This window comes from Narcine bancroftii, chromosome 4 (genome assembly GCF_036971445.1).
Source record: "Narcine bancroftii isolate sNarBan1 chromosome 4, sNarBan1.hap1, whole genome shotgun sequence".
NCBI classification, from domain to species: Eukaryota; Metazoa; Chordata; class Chondrichthyes; order Torpediniformes; family Narcinidae; genus Narcine; species Narcine bancroftii.
The window spans coordinates 226319772-226334885 of record NC_091472.1 but is presented as its reverse complement, the minus strand read 5'-3'; the positions used below and the strand labels follow the sequence as shown (position 1 = coordinate 226334885).

The 15114-nt window shown below is 45.8% G+C and overlaps 2 protein-coding genes across 3 annotated transcripts in view; one reads left to right on the top strand and one right to left on the bottom strand.

The window, feature by feature from the left end:
- Positions 1–4586, top strand: part of slc19a1 (solute carrier family 19 member 1) — a 53810-nt gene extending 49224 nt beyond the window's left edge. The window contains exon 6 of the mRNA XM_069934186.1: positions 4371–4586. Within this exon, the coding sequence (XP_069790287.1) occupies positions 4371–4385 (15 nt within the window). The 3' untranslated portion in view covers positions 4386–4586. The remainder of the gene's footprint in view (positions 1–4370) is intronic.
- An 8924-nt stretch (positions 4587–13510) lies between these two features.
- Positions 13511–15114, bottom strand: part of LOC138761656 (collagen alpha-1(XVIII) chain-like) — a 290964-nt gene continuing 289360 nt past the window's right edge. For both annotated transcript variants that reach the window (XM_069934180.1, XM_069934179.1), the window contains one exon: positions 13511–13986. The gene's annotated coding sequence lies outside the window, so the exon portion shown is untranslated. The remainder of the gene's footprint in view (positions 13987–15114) is intronic.

The following is a 15114-nucleotide window of genomic DNA, read 5'->3' as shown; positions in this document are numbered from 1 at the left end:
ACACTCCTGCCAAGATCCCACTTCCTCAATGGTTCACAGAGGGGGAAAACATAGACACAGTGGGGAAGGTGGCATGGGAGTGGGAAGCTAACGCTGCCTGTGGAAGGGAAGCCTCTTAGCTGATCACAGCATGACAAAAGTTGTCCGTCTCAACATATCCAGTGATACCACAGGCTAATTTAGCAGTATTATATTTAATATGTGCACTTTTTTTTAACTTGTCCACCATTCTGAAGCAGTTGAAGATTTTCCAGCTTTTTTTGATGATTATTACTTTTCTCTTTATGCGATGATATATTTTGCATTGTAATTATTGATTTATTAATAAACAAAGTTTAGAATTTGTTAAAGCGAAACAAGCTTAGTGTTTTCATTCTCTTGGCGCTAGGAGAACTGGCATGTTGTTTAATGGACAGCTTTTATTAAACATTAACTGAGCAGTAGCTGGAGATCCAGGGGACTGCACGTGCCAGAATCATCAAATCATAGCAAATCGAAGGCCAATTAGCCCTTCGAGCATGTGCTACCACTCAATACCATGCGATCTCTGTACCCCACGGCTGCTTTCTCTCCATACCCTTGACCCCTTTAAGGGCCACATCCAATTCCCCTTTGAATATATCTAATGACTTGGCTTCTAGGGCACAAGTTCGCAACTCTCTGATCTCAGTCTTAAATGGCTTCCTTCTTCCCCTTGGACCGCAAACCCCTTGTTCTGTCCAGTCCTGTCAGAGCTGTGCGTGTCTCTCTGAGACCCCCCCCTCCCCACACGCTTCTAAATCCAGAGTTAACAACCTGCTGGAGGAACTCAGTGGGTCGAGCAGCATCTACCAGAGGGTGGGGAGGGAATTGTTTTGGGTCAGGACCCTGCATCAGGGTGAAAGTGGGGAGAGATATTGGCCTGCATGAAGAAGAGAGGGTAATTGGAGGATGGTGGAGGGGTGAAGGTTGTCAGGCAGATGGACCCAAGGGGTAGAGTTGGGAGGTATGAGATGGGAGAATAAAATAAGGGAAGATTACGCCAGGTTTGGGGGGGGGATGGTGGGGAGCAAGGATGAAGGTAGACACAGCCACGGGAGAGAGGGTGATAAGCAGGAACACAAAGGCTACCAGTACTGGACTCTGGTAAGGGAGGAAGGTGAAGCCATTGGGAGAGGTAAAGGACAGATGCGAGAGGGGATTCAGCAGACGAGATGCAAGGGTAGAACATAAACTTCTGGTCCCGTTTATCACCCTCCAACAGCTCTTTGCGTGCCCATCTCCCCTCAGTCTTCCTTGCCACCTAGGCGCCCATGACTCAACCTTCTCTCCCCCCCCCCCCCAAGCAGCACAAGACATTGATCCTTCCTTCACCCCTCCCACAGCCTGCTGCTTGACCTGCTGAGTTCCGCCAGCAGTGGGTTCTTTTCCCCTGATGGTTCATGGTGTTCTAGGTACCAGCTCTAGTTCTTCTGGAAGGATGCCAAGGCAAGGACCCAGAGGAGACGCATCAGCCCCTGGGGTGAGGGGCCTCAGTTCTGAGGAGGGACATGAGTAGTGGTGAAGTTTGATAGATCCATTAGGACAGAATTGGACATTATAGTTTTCACTGGCAAGAGAATTCTTTTGCAGCAGTGTGAGGGTTATAATCTTCACTCTGCAGAAGAGTTTGGTGAACTGTTGGAAAATCGTTTAAGTGGAATACATTGATTTCTGGAGCTGGGAACTTGAATGAGCTTAGAACAGTTGCAAATGATGGGGTAAAGAGGGAAGTCTGTGGATGCGGGGATTGTTGTGCAATACACAAACGCACTGGAGAAACTCAGCAGGTCACGCTATAGGGAGCAAAGGGTAAACAACATTTTGGGCCTGAGCCCTTCGTCAAGGTATGAGCAAAAATCAAACAGGCGCCTGGATAAAACAGTGTCCGGGGTCAGGAAGGAGAGGAGGGAAGAAGGGATGGGGAGGAACACAAGGAAAGAGGTGGATAAGGGTGAGAAGGCAGAAGACAAAAGCTGAGGTGATGGGGGAAGGGGATAGCTCTCTGAATGAAAAGAGAAGGAGACAGAGGGATAGGGAAAGAGAGTGAGAGACAGGGGAGGAAACTGGAGAAGTCGATGTGAAAGAATAGGTAAACCTGAAGAGTCCATTTAAATTATGACGACCATCTGCCTTCCTCCTCTCAATAACTGTCCTGATCTGAAATGTTGACCGACTATTTCTACCCATAATGAAAGTTTGTTTTCATACACATTGTTCAATGCACATACTATATACACTGAAATTCTTCCTGCGATCGAACAAGTACATTGCAAAAACACAATGGCATACATAATGAAGTCAATAAATAATAAATATTAACAATAAATATTAACTGTATTCCCAGTGCAAAAAACAGTGACTTTCCAATCGTACTTTTGTACTTTTGTCCTTTTGTGGTGTTGGAGCAGTCCCTGATTAGTGGAACAAGGAACAGTTCACGAATTTGACAGCTGTTGGAGAGAAACTGTTCTTCAACCTGGAGGTGCTGGTCTTCTGTACCTTTTGTCCAAAGGTAGCAGTGAGAAGAGGCTATGACCAGGGTGATGGGGGTCATTTATAATGCTGGTAGCTGCCTTAGGTACTGTTTATGGGTACTGCCTGACTCTCTGAGTCCCTCCAGCAGCAGCTCAAGGTTCAAGCATCTGCACCTTTGTGGTGCTCTGTCGTCCTCTTCTGCTGAATGGGCCAGGGACACGAAGGCTCGATTGGTGCTTGGCTATGTGGAGCTCGCTGCAAAACGAGGACTATATTCGGAGAGGGACCACGTGGAGGGAGGTGAAGGCGTCGCATTTCCCACCTGACCATCCCTCCGCTGGGGCAGAAGCTTTGCACACGCAGCAGGAAGGGTGATGCCAAGGAAGAAATGGTTCTCCGTGTCCTTTCATTCCACAACAATGACTTTCTGAAAAGCACATTGGAAAGGGCTTTATTTTCTGTTGTAATGCAACAGCAGAGAAACAAGCCCTTCAGCCCATCTAGTTTGTGCTGAACTATTATTCTGCAAGGTCCCACTGACCTGCATCCGGACTATAGCCCTCCATACCCCTCCCATCCATGTCCCTGTCCAAATTATTTTTAGATGTCAAAATTGAGCCTGTATTCACCACTTCAGCCGGCTGCTCATTCCACTCCCAGCACTCTCTGCGCTCATCTTAATGTTCCCTTCAAATATTTTACCTTTCACCCAACCTTAGTGGAAAAAGCCAGTTTGTATACCTCCATCAAATCAGCCCTCATTCTCTGATGTTCCAGTGGATAAAGTACTCACCTTTCCCTGTAACTCAGTTCCTCAAGTCCGGGTAACATCGTAGTAAATCTTCTCTGCACTCTTCCAATCTTATTGATATCTTACACTGAAGGAATCCAGCAGGCCAGGCAGCATCTGTGGAAGGCAATAGACCAGTGGTTCTCAACCTTTTTATTTCCACTCACATACCACTTTAAGTATTCTCTAAGCTATAGGTGCTCTAAGGCATTGGTAAAGGTGGTATGTGGGTGGAAAGAAAAAGGTTGAAAACCACTGTTTTAATCATCCCAAATTGACTCGTTATGTGCATGGTTTCCTAACTCCAAAGGAAATGGGCCAATAACAAGTTTTTTCAAGCAAAATATTTCAGTATCGATCCAGTCTAGAGCAGTGATTCTCAACCTTCCCACCCACTCACATATCACCTTAAGCAATCCCTTACTAATCACAGAGCACCGATGGCATAGGGAATACTTAAAGTGGTATGTGAGTGGAAAGAAAAAGGTTGAGAACCACTGAAATAGATGATCAATGTTTTGGGCTGGAAACCCTCCATCAGGAATAGTAGGGGAGGCGAGCAGAATAAAAAGGGTATGGGGGGGAGGCTAGGTGAATTCTGATGAGAGGTGAAGAAATGCAGGAGGGAAGTCAGAAGCTGGGGGGTGATAGGAGGAAGAAGCAGAGGGCCAAGGAAGATGCACCCTGATAGGAGGATAGAAAGGGAAGGGTGGAGAGGTGTGGTGATGGGCGTAAAGAGGGCGGGGAGGGGAAAGGAAAGGAGGAATGGAACCAGAGGGATGAGGGTAAATAAGGGGAAGGGAGTTATCAGAAAGCAGAGACCAACGTTGATGTGGTCAGGTGGGAGACTTGCCAAGGCAAGGTGTGGTTCCTCCATTTGTGTGTGGTGTAAACCCGGCTTGTTCCCCTTACATTTCTGTACTTCTTGGTGGGAACCATGACTCTGGAGGCAAAGGTGCCCGGCTGACAAATCTTTCTGAGCCAGAAATTAATCTTGTGTTGTCCTCATTCCAAATATTAAAGCTGCTGAAAGACATAAATCCCATCTCACACGAGTCACTCTCTCTTCGCCCCCTTCCATCAGGCAGAAGATCTATGAGCTCAAGAGCACAACCCTCCAGATTCAAGGACAGTTTCTTTCCTGCTGCATCAGATTCCTGAATGAACTTCGCACTGGTAAAAGAAGATGTCCCTGCACTTTCTTTATCAATCATTCCTTTCTCTTTTCCCTACACATTGTTTTCTGTGTTTCTCCCAATTTGACTCCTGTTTTTAGGTTTATGTTATTTTGTCATAAGTACAGTGCGGAGGGGGTCTTCTGTGAGCAGGCCAACAGGTTATACGTAGTGTTACATGCAGCTGTGTGTAGAGATGGAGGTGAGAGGAAGGTGGGTGGGAGGTGGGGGCTGAGTTAAGGGAGGTGGGAGGAAGATGGGGGGTGGGGGCCAGGTTTAAGGAGATGGAGGAGAAGGTCAAGGGGAAGAAATAATGATCGGAGAGGTCGGCTCCGGACAGCCAAGCTGGTCATGGGGGGGGGGGGTGGGGGGTAACGGGAGCAGGAACTCAGTGGCAGGAGGGTGAAGCTGGAGGTTTCATGGAGTGTGGAAGAGTCTGGAGGAGAATATGGATATAGGGAGGAAAGAGATGATAAGGATTGGAGAAGGTTTTTAAAATTAAAGTGTTTGTTCGTGGAATGCAGAGGTGAAGTGTACACGGGTTCAGGCAGGGAATGGACTTTAGATGGAGGCTGTACAGGTACTAAAGTGAAATTTGAGAAGTACAAGATCAATTTATTTGCTGATGATGTTTTGCTTTATTTAACAGAACCCCAAAATTCTTTAAAATCGCTATATGAAAGATTGAAACAATACGGTGCAATATCAGGTTATAAAGTTAATTGGAAGAAAAGTGAAATTTTGCCATTGTTGCAGATTATACTGATTGTAAGAAGATAACCCAATTTAAATGGACGGATCAAATTATATATTTAGGTATTAAATTGGATAAGAACTTAGATCATTTATATGATTTGAATGGTCTATCTTTATTTTATAAAATTTAAAAATGACTTGAATAGATGGAAAGGTTTACCTATAACATTCTTCTTCTTTTCTTCTTTGGCTTGGCTTCGCGGACAAAGATTTATGGAGGGGTATGTCCACATCTGCTGGAGGCTCGTTGGTGACTGACAAATCCGATGCGGGACAGGCAGGCACGGATGCAGCGGTTGCATGGGAAAATTGGTTGGTTGGGGTTGGGTGTTGGGTTTTTCCTCCTTTGTCTTTTGTCAGTGAGGCTCTGCGCTCTTCTTCAAAGGAGGTTGCTGCTCGCCGAACTGTGAGGCTCCAAGATGCATGGTTGGAGGCGATATCAGCCCATTGGCGGTGGTCAATGTGGCTGGCACCAATAGGTAGTTAATTGTATCAAGATAAATATTTTTCTTGGACAACAATATCTTTTTCAATCTATTCCTTGTAAAGTTGCACAAAATTGTTTTCAAAGATTTGAAATCTATTGTTAGGAAGTTTTTGTGGAAAGATAAAATGGCTAAGGTACCTTTACAAAAATTAACTTGGAGGTATGATCTGCGAGGTTTACAATTACTAAATTTTCAAAATTATTATAAAGTGGCACAAATTCTGAATTACTACTTATTTATAATTCACCTATTTTGAGACATTTAATTGAATTATGGAGTATGATAAATGAGGAAATAGGTACAGGGGAAAATTTCAGGTAAGGCACCCTTGTATCAGAATAAACTTTTTCATTTTACTCTTAATAATCAACTTTTAAAAATGTGGGATCAGAAAGGAATTAAAACTGTACAAGATTGGTACAAACAGAGAAAAACTAGTTGGTTTAAGTTGAATAGAGAGGGTGGGGAAGGGATGGAGGCAACATCTCTGACAGGATATTTGGGCCACGAGGGGGTGATCATCCCACAGAAATGGCCAACTATAGATGAGAGAGTATTAAGGAGGGCAGTTAGAAAGAACTCATTCACCACTGTTTGGCTCAACTTCCAGCTGCTTGCACCTGCCCTCTATATACCGTCAGCAGCACCCCACGGAGCCCTCCATTTCTCTACACCTGGTCTCCCATGCCTCTCTGCACTCCTCTCTCTGCCAAGTCTCCAGCTTTCACATCCAGCCTGGAAAACTCCTTGTCCCCAGAAGCTGGAAATACCATGTTTTAAATTTTTTTAAAAAGTGTAGACATACATCACGCTAATAGGCCCTTCCTGCCCATGACCACACGCTGCCCAAATACCCCAAATGACCTACAATCCTTGTACATTTTGAATGGTGGGAGGAAACTGGAGCAACAAGAGGAAACCCACTCAGACTCAGGGAGAATGTACAGATAGCAATACATTTGCATGTGGGTTGCTGGCTCTGTTAGTGTTGTGCTAACCACTTTGCTAACTGTTCCACTGTGTTTTGATACCAATGCTTAAATGAAGGCCTTCCCCAGCCACTCAGGCATGTGAAAAAGATCCATGAGGTTGAAGTGAGAAGAGTTACCATGTTCAGAAGGACAGGACCTGTACCAGGTCCAGGCAAATGGGACCAGTTCTTTGTTCAGTGTGGATGAATTGGGCTGAAGGGCTTCCTTCCATGCTATATAACTCCATGAGGGTTATCAACTACAGCAAGAGATTGGACAAACTTGAGCCATTTTCTCTGGAGCACCAGAGGCTGAGGGAGACTTGATATAAGTTGAAAAAATTATGAGAGGCATTGACTGGGTAGTCCGACAGAATCTCTAACCCAGGGTGGAAATGTGAAATTCTGAAAGGCACGTGTTCAAGGTGAAGAATGTTTAAATGAGATATGTGGGGTGAGTTTCTTTACACTGAAAGTGGGTGCCTGGAATAGAGTCATGGTGGAAACAGACACCATAGTGACGATTAAGACATGAAAAAGATGGAGGGATAGGGATCATATGCAGGCAGCAGAGTTTTACTTCAATTTAGCGTCATGCTCAGTGCAGACATTGTGAGCCGAAGGGCCTGTTCCTGTGTTGTATTGTTCAATGGGCTGTCACAATCGTCATGTGGAGGACTTCACCACAGTGAACTGGCCACATAGTTAAGCAGCATTCATTGAAAGAGGTTTCCTCCTCACCTTTCTAACCTCAGTGGGACAGTGGGACCATGCTTGATTCTTATTTCATGGGTTGTGTGGTGGATGGGACAGAAGCTATGTCAATTCATCATTCTCTCTGTTCTCGAGACTGGTTTGTGAATCCACAGTGCCATCTGCTGTGGAGACGGAGGACGGGGCTAATTCCACAAAGTTCACCTTTCTCAGCATTGTTCCAAAGTTCAAATTGCAAAAATCCTGCGATTTGCTTTCTGGGTCTTCTGTCGGCAGGTTCACAAACAGCAATGAGGAAGTGTACAGGAGGGAGATAGATCAGCTCGTTGAGTGGTGTCACACCAGCAACTTTGTCCTGAATGATAGCAAAACCAAGGAGTTGATTGTGGACGTCAGGGAACACGACCCAGTCCTCATCAAGGGCTCAGCAGTCAAGAGGGTCAAGAACTTCAAATTTCTGGGTGTCAACATCTCCAAGGATCCGTCCTGGAGCCTCCATGTTGATGCCATCACAAAGAAGGCTTGCCAGTGGCTATACTTTGTGAGGTGTTTGAGATTTGGTATGTCATGTAAACTTCTACAAGTACCCCGTGGACAGCATTCTTGCTGGTTACATCACTGTCTATTATGGAGGCGCCAATTCGCAGGATGAGAAAAACTCCAGAGGGTTGTTAACTCGACCCACGACATCACAGGCACCAGACTCTACTCCATCGAGGACTTCTTCATGAGGTGGTGTCTAAAGAAAGCAGCCTCTAACCTCAAAAACCCACCAGCACCCAGGCCATGCCCTCTTCACTCTGCTACCATTGGGGAAAAGGTACAGGAGCCTAAAGATGAGCCCTCAGCGGCACAAGGACAGCTTCTTCCCCACTGCCATCAGATTCCTGAATAATCAGTGAATCAAAGACACGACCTTACTTTGACTTTTTGTGCACCATTTTGAGTTATTTTTGTATGATGGTTTACAGGGAATGTTTGCACTGAGATGCTGCAGCAAAATGATGAATTGCATCACTTCATTATGACATAAAAGTACGATTTCTTATCACCCAGGTGGAGAGAGGACGTCATGGATATGCCTGCTTCATCACAAAGTCTGACTGTGGGACCTGATTCTGTCTGACTGACTCTCTCCCAACCGACTGTCTCACCCCCAGCCAACTGTCTCACTCCCAGTCAACTATCTCACTCCCAGCCGACTGTCTCACTCCCAGTCAACTATCTCACTCCCAGCCGACTGTCTCACTCCCAACCGACTGTCTCACTCCCAACTGACTGTCCCACTCCCAACTGACTGTCTCACTCCCAGTCAACTATTCCACTCTCAGCCAACTGTCTCACTCCCAGTCAACTATCTCACTCCCAGTCAACTATCTCACTCCCAACTGACCGTATCACTCCCAGTAACTATCTCACTCCAAATTGACTGTTCCACTCCCAGTCAACTATTCCACTCCCAGCCGACTCACTCCCAGCTGACTGTCCCATTCCCAGCCAACTATTCCACTCCCAGCCGACTGTCCCACTCCCAGTCAACTCTTCCACTCTCTGCTGACTGTCCCACTCCCAGTCAACTCTTCCACTCCCTGCTGACTTGTCTCACTCCCAGTCAACTATTCCACTCCCAGTCAACTATTCCACTCCCAGCCGACTGTCCCACTTCCAGTCAACTATTCCGCTCCCAGCAGACTGGCTCACTCCCAGCCGACTGTCTCACTCCCAGCCGAATCTCCCACTCCCAGTCAACTATTCCACTCCCAGCCGACTTTCTCACCCCCAGGAGCTGGTCTCGCTCCCAGCCAACTCCCTGATTCCCAGTCGATTGTGGCGCACCTATCCTACTGTCTGGCACCCAGACGACTGTCTCACTTCCAGCTGACCATGTATCAGGCTCGGCTCTCAACCAAGGGCCTGAGACCCTGGACATATTCATGCTCCACTGACTGCTGTCTGACGGCATGCCAGTTCCATGGGAGCCCACCGCCTTCTCCACACACACACATTGGGTTCTCATCTGGGCTGTGCTTGGGCCAAGGTTTGGCATCATGGAACAGAACAGCATCACTGTTGGACCAACTGCCTCCTCAGCATCCCCGTGTTCTTTCAAAGACAGGAACCGGAACAATGGATGTTCTAACAACCACATTTCTATGTACATTAAACGATGCCAAGCAACTGAGCTGATGCCATGTACCAGTGGTTTATTGCAGGCCTGAGCAAACAGGGCTTTTAATAATTATGAAATTCAAAACAACCACCACATTCAAACATCCCTCATGGCACTGGAATGGTGGTTTTAAATCTGCCAAACCCAGTGTTAAAATAACCTGTAAAAATGCCAAACTCCAGAAGTCCACATTTTTCAACCAACCATCTGTTTCCCATAAATTTTATTGACGATTGGCATATTAGTGGCATCTGTTAAAACAAGCCTTATTTTGTCCATTTTGTTTCTGCACCAAACCACATGGTGCAAAACAGTTTTAAAAATATATTGTGTGATATATATATATATGATTTTTACTGAAGGCCCTAATTAATTTTAATCAGGCTCTCAGGGGCTGGTGCACAGTGGAGGGTGTGAGTGTGTGGATGGATTTAGTGACTGACTTGACCAGAGCTGACTCCTTGCGAGTCCCAACTGCCTGTCTTTCTTGCATTATTACCTTCTATGATTCATGAAAGATCTGATAGTTTTGTCGCTTTGGTGAAGTCCCATTCACTGCGGTTACTGATTTATCTTCACCTTGCTAAGAAAGGTATTTAAAATTATGAAGGGAATAGATAGAGTAGATGTGAATAGGCTCTTTCTCCTGAGGGTAGGGGAGATTGGAACAAGGGGTCACAAGTTAAGGGTTAGGGGGCAAAATTTTATAAGTAATATAAGCAGATGCGTCTTCACTCAGAGAGTGGTGGCTGAGTGGAATGACCTTCTGGAAGAGGTAGTTGCAGCAGGGTCAATTCTGTCATTTAAGAGGAGGTTAGATGAGTACATGGATGTGAGGGGGTTGGAGGGTTATGGGCAGGGAGTGGGTAGGTGGAACTATTGAAGTTTCACACACAGCACATGGAGCATCGTCACACTGAGCACCTCAGGTGTTAGCTGGTGGGCTTTAGAGCAGAGGTGCAGCAGGTAGGGCTGCTGCCTCAGAGCGCCGGAGGCCCTGGTTCGATCCCTTCCCCGTGTCCTCATGGGGTTTCCTTTCGGTGCTCCACTTTTCTCCTTTGTCCCAGTGATGAGCAGGTGGGGAGGGGTGGGTTAATCTTCCCCTTGTATGTAGGTGAGGGGGTACAGTCTGAGGAGAAGGGGTGGTTGGGAACAGGAGAGGAGCAAAAATGGATTGGTGTAAATGGTTGATGATCAGTTGAGCTGATGGGCCAAACAGCCTGCTTTGGTGCAATGATATGATACACCTCATGCATTCTGTCTAGTTGTATCACTGTCTGGTATGGAGGTGTCAATACTCAGGACAAGAAACAAACTCGAGGTTGATAACTTAGACTGTGATATCACAGGCACCAGACTTCACCCCGTCGGGGACATCTACAAGATGCGCTGTCTTAAGAAAGTAGCCTCTATCCTCAAGGATCCCCACCACTCAGGCCATGCCCTCTTCACTCTGCCACCATCAAGAAAAAGGTGCAGGAGCCTGAAGACGAGCACTCAGCGGCACAAGAATGGCTTCTTCCCCGCTGCCATCAGATTCCTGAATGAACAATGAACAGAAACTACCGTATTTTTTTCTTACATGGTTCTCATTTATTGTTGTAAGGTGATTTATATAAATGTTTGCACTAAGATGCTGTCGCAAAACAACAAATTTCGTGACAGGTTCATGACAATGAATTCTGATTCTGATTAATATGGGGAAGGTTGGGCCAAATCTCTTTTGACCTCTGGAATCTTTCACTTCTCCCAGAGAGTGAGGCAGTGGGTTAGGGTTGATGCTTGGTGTCTCTGCAGTGGAGTCTTGAGTTCACAATCTTTCGGCTCGGAGGCAAGGTAGACTGAAGAGAGCAAAGGCCTTGCAATGGTGATCCGATGGTCCTAAGGGAATTACTCTGACATTGGAGCCAGGCATGTTACCTGGAGCTTTCGACCCAGGCCTTGACCACCTTCGCAGGTGTAGGGCTCACAGTCTAGATACATGGCATGGAAAAGGGCCCTTTGGCTCATTCGAATGCTAGCCACCATGCTCTGAAAGCCATCTTTGCAAAGAAAAAAGGAGACGGAGGAGAAGAGGTCCCTCTGGAAGCTGTGAGACACTTGAGGAGAAGGCCCCTCCCCTGGTGTAGCCAGCAAGAGGTAGGGTGGGGACAGAGGGAGGGAGCTGCAAAACCACCTGAATTTGTTTCTTTCAGGACCCCGGCCTGGGGGTTTATCCACTCACACACAGTTTGAGTAGCTGAGCATCTTAGTAGTTCAAACTTTCAGCATGTCGACTGTAAAATTCCATGTCATAAAGCACCCCTATCACCCCGGTCACAACCTGCAACCTTCAGGCAGAAGTTACAGAAACCTGAAGACCAGCATCTCTAAGTTCAGGGACAGTTTTTATCCAACAGCGATCAGGCTCTTGAACCCCGCACCCCTAGCACTAACCATAAACTAGTTCTGTCTGCTTGATTGAAACATTTTGTTATTGCACTAATTACAACTGTGAACATCTATCTATCCTTTTATATGTACTATTCATTTTTCTCTTGTGGGGCATTGTGCAAATGTAATTTATACATTAAATTTTCACATTTTCTTTAAATTTATTTACAACGCAGTAGAAGCCCATTCCTGCCTTTGAAACCCTGCCAACCAATTACCCACATTTTTGAAGGGTGGGAGAAAACCCCCGCAGACACGAGAAGAACGTACAACCCTTTACAGACAGTGGTGGATTTGAACCTGGCTGGCTGGCGCTGTAGTAGCAACAGCTACACTAACCATGCTGCCCAATGCTTGCTTGTTATTGCTCACTGACGTTTCTGTGTGGACTCGGCAAGAGGGAATTCCATTGGCAACATCATCAAACTCACATCATCATTGTGGGTGCCTGTTGGAGCTGGGAGTGATTTCAGAATGTTGAGTGGACACGTCAAAGATCGAGTGTGATGGTGGGCTGCCTGGCTCTCACGTCTCAGGTAGCTGGGGGGGAGTTCATCTGTGGGAGGAAAAGGGGGGAGGGAAGCAACCTCTCTATCAGGCATGCGCAGATCACACTGTTTGATTGGGGGAGCTGAGGAGGGATTAGCACCACCCTTGAAGTAGACCAGTGCTCTCTCAAAGATATATATATCCAACATATTGGGCTCAGGCTTCCTATCCTTTCTCCCAGCACTTTTGAGTACGAAAGGTTTTCCAAGATATTGCCTGATTTAAATGGTACAAGTTATGGGGAGAGATCAAGTAAACTTGGATTGTTTTCTCTAAAGGGTCAAAGGCTGAGGGGAGACCTGATCAATGTTTATAAACTTCTGGAAGGCATTGATGGAGTGGACAGTCAGAATCTTTTCCCCAGGGTAAAAGCATTACACACAAGACAACATGTTTGAGGTGAGGAGGAAGACGTTGAAGGGAGATGTGTAAGACAAGTCTTTTTATACACAGGCAGAGGTGGGTGCCTGGAATGGACTGCCAGGGGTGGTAGTGGAAACAGATGCAAGAGTAGTGTTTCAAAGGCTTCTAGATAGACACATGAATATGAAGAGGTGGGTGCCTGGAATGGACTGCCAGGGGTGGTAGTGGAAACAGATGCAAGAGTAGTGTTTCAAAGGCTTCTAGATAGACACATGAATATGAAGGGGATGAAGGGATATTTATCTGATGGCCATACTCCAGAAGCCATAGGGTTTGTTCTTGTGCTGTACTGATATACCTTCTGTAGAATTTCACAGACGTGTAAACATAGAAATACTGATCATAGCCTTAAATCTATTGCCCAACACTTAAAAAACAGCATGCCTGGAGATAAAATTCCTAATCTGATATTTTTTAGGAAACAGCACACAATTATCATGAAAATTACAGTACAAATGAGTGTGTTTCGACTAAATGTATCAAACAACAAACAAATTTTGCTGGTATCACATGCTTCTTCCCAAAATAAACAAATGAGAGATAAGATTTAAAAGAGGACTTTTAAACTTTATTCAGTACTCTGGGAGATGTTTTTAGAGAGCTTCAAGGTCATTGAGAGCTACAAAATGTGCTGGACAGATTTCCAGTTTTCGTTCCTTCCATGTTTCGACACAAAATGGGGCATTGAAGGTTCGCACTGGGTGGCAGCGCTCCGGGGGAGACCATTGATTGCGCTTTCTGGGAAGTGTTCAGCAGTGTGACTTTTTGTCATTTCCACCGACAGTCCAAAGCTGCACTTGGTTACCTGGAACCAGGCTCCCTCGCAGAGAGGAGGAAACTGAGGCAGTTCTTTTTAATAAAAGTGCTCAAATTGCACAAAACAAATATCAAATGAGCTTCTATATTGCTGGGCTCTCCAAGATAATCTGGTTTACAATTCTCCGGTGCCAACGTGTAATTCAGCTACATCCACACACTTGAAAGTAAACATTCAATGATTTAACCATCGACGGTTTGTAGACCTTGGAAGAGAACGAAAGCAAACTGAACTGAAATGGGTTGAGCAAACACACCCACCCTAACACTTCCTGCCAGGTTGACTCATGCACTGAGTGAGCAGAAAGGACAACCTTCCAGGAGTGTTTAAGGTCTTCAGGAATTGAAGACTTGAACTCGATTCTTTGCCTTTGGAGAGAAATTAAAGAGCCATAGTTTGTCCTCTGTTTCTTTTCGTTATAAAAATAATAAAAGTGGGAGAATTAACAACGAAGCAACATCTCTTTGGGTAATAAAGAGTCTATTTGCTTTCTCATTGGTGTATCGTGGGTGTGCATAGCTGAATGGCCCAGTGGGACTATTGGGGGAACTTTGATGCAATGTTTAATTGGGTAATAAAGGATCTATTTGTTTTCTGATTTCTGGCTGAATGGGCAATGGGAGTAAAATGGGAAGGGGTGTTCAATTAAATTATCAGCCGCCAGGTAAACCTTCAATTAATTTGGCAATCTTGCTATTGGGATAGAACAACTAATCAGGAATCCACACGCATGGACTCCTGTGCCCCTCTCTGGCAACCAACCAAGTGCTCCGTGGACAAAGTTACCTGGTTAAGCTGGACAAGATGGAGTGCTGGGCCATTGTGTTGGAGCACCTGAACTGTGACGTGTTGGTAGGGAATGTATCTCCTCGTGGAGCCTTCTTTTGAATGAAGAGGATGAATTTTTTGGTTGATGGTAGCTGTGCCAACACAAGCTTCATTCTCAATGTCATCCATCAGTAGTGAAGTTAAGGAGAGGATGGAGTGAACTCAGTGGGGTGCCTAAGGACCAGATCCAACCTTAAGACATCCTCCCTACCACAGGACTTAAGGAGGATGGAAATGTTCCCTGCAAAGCCTACTGCTGTGTCAAGATGGTTGACCAAAGGGAATCATCACTGGTGAATCTGACGCATGTTCTGACATTAAACAACATGGCCACCAAGGCTTCAAATGCAACATCTGTGAGCCACTTTGAGATAAGGGTTCAGGGGTGCTGGTTGAAGGAATGAGTCTATGTCCTGATGGACAGACTGCTGGAAGTGAATGGGATGAGATGGGCTGAATGGATTGGGTTTCTCTCCCCCTCCTTTCCTCCCCTCATCTCTTCACC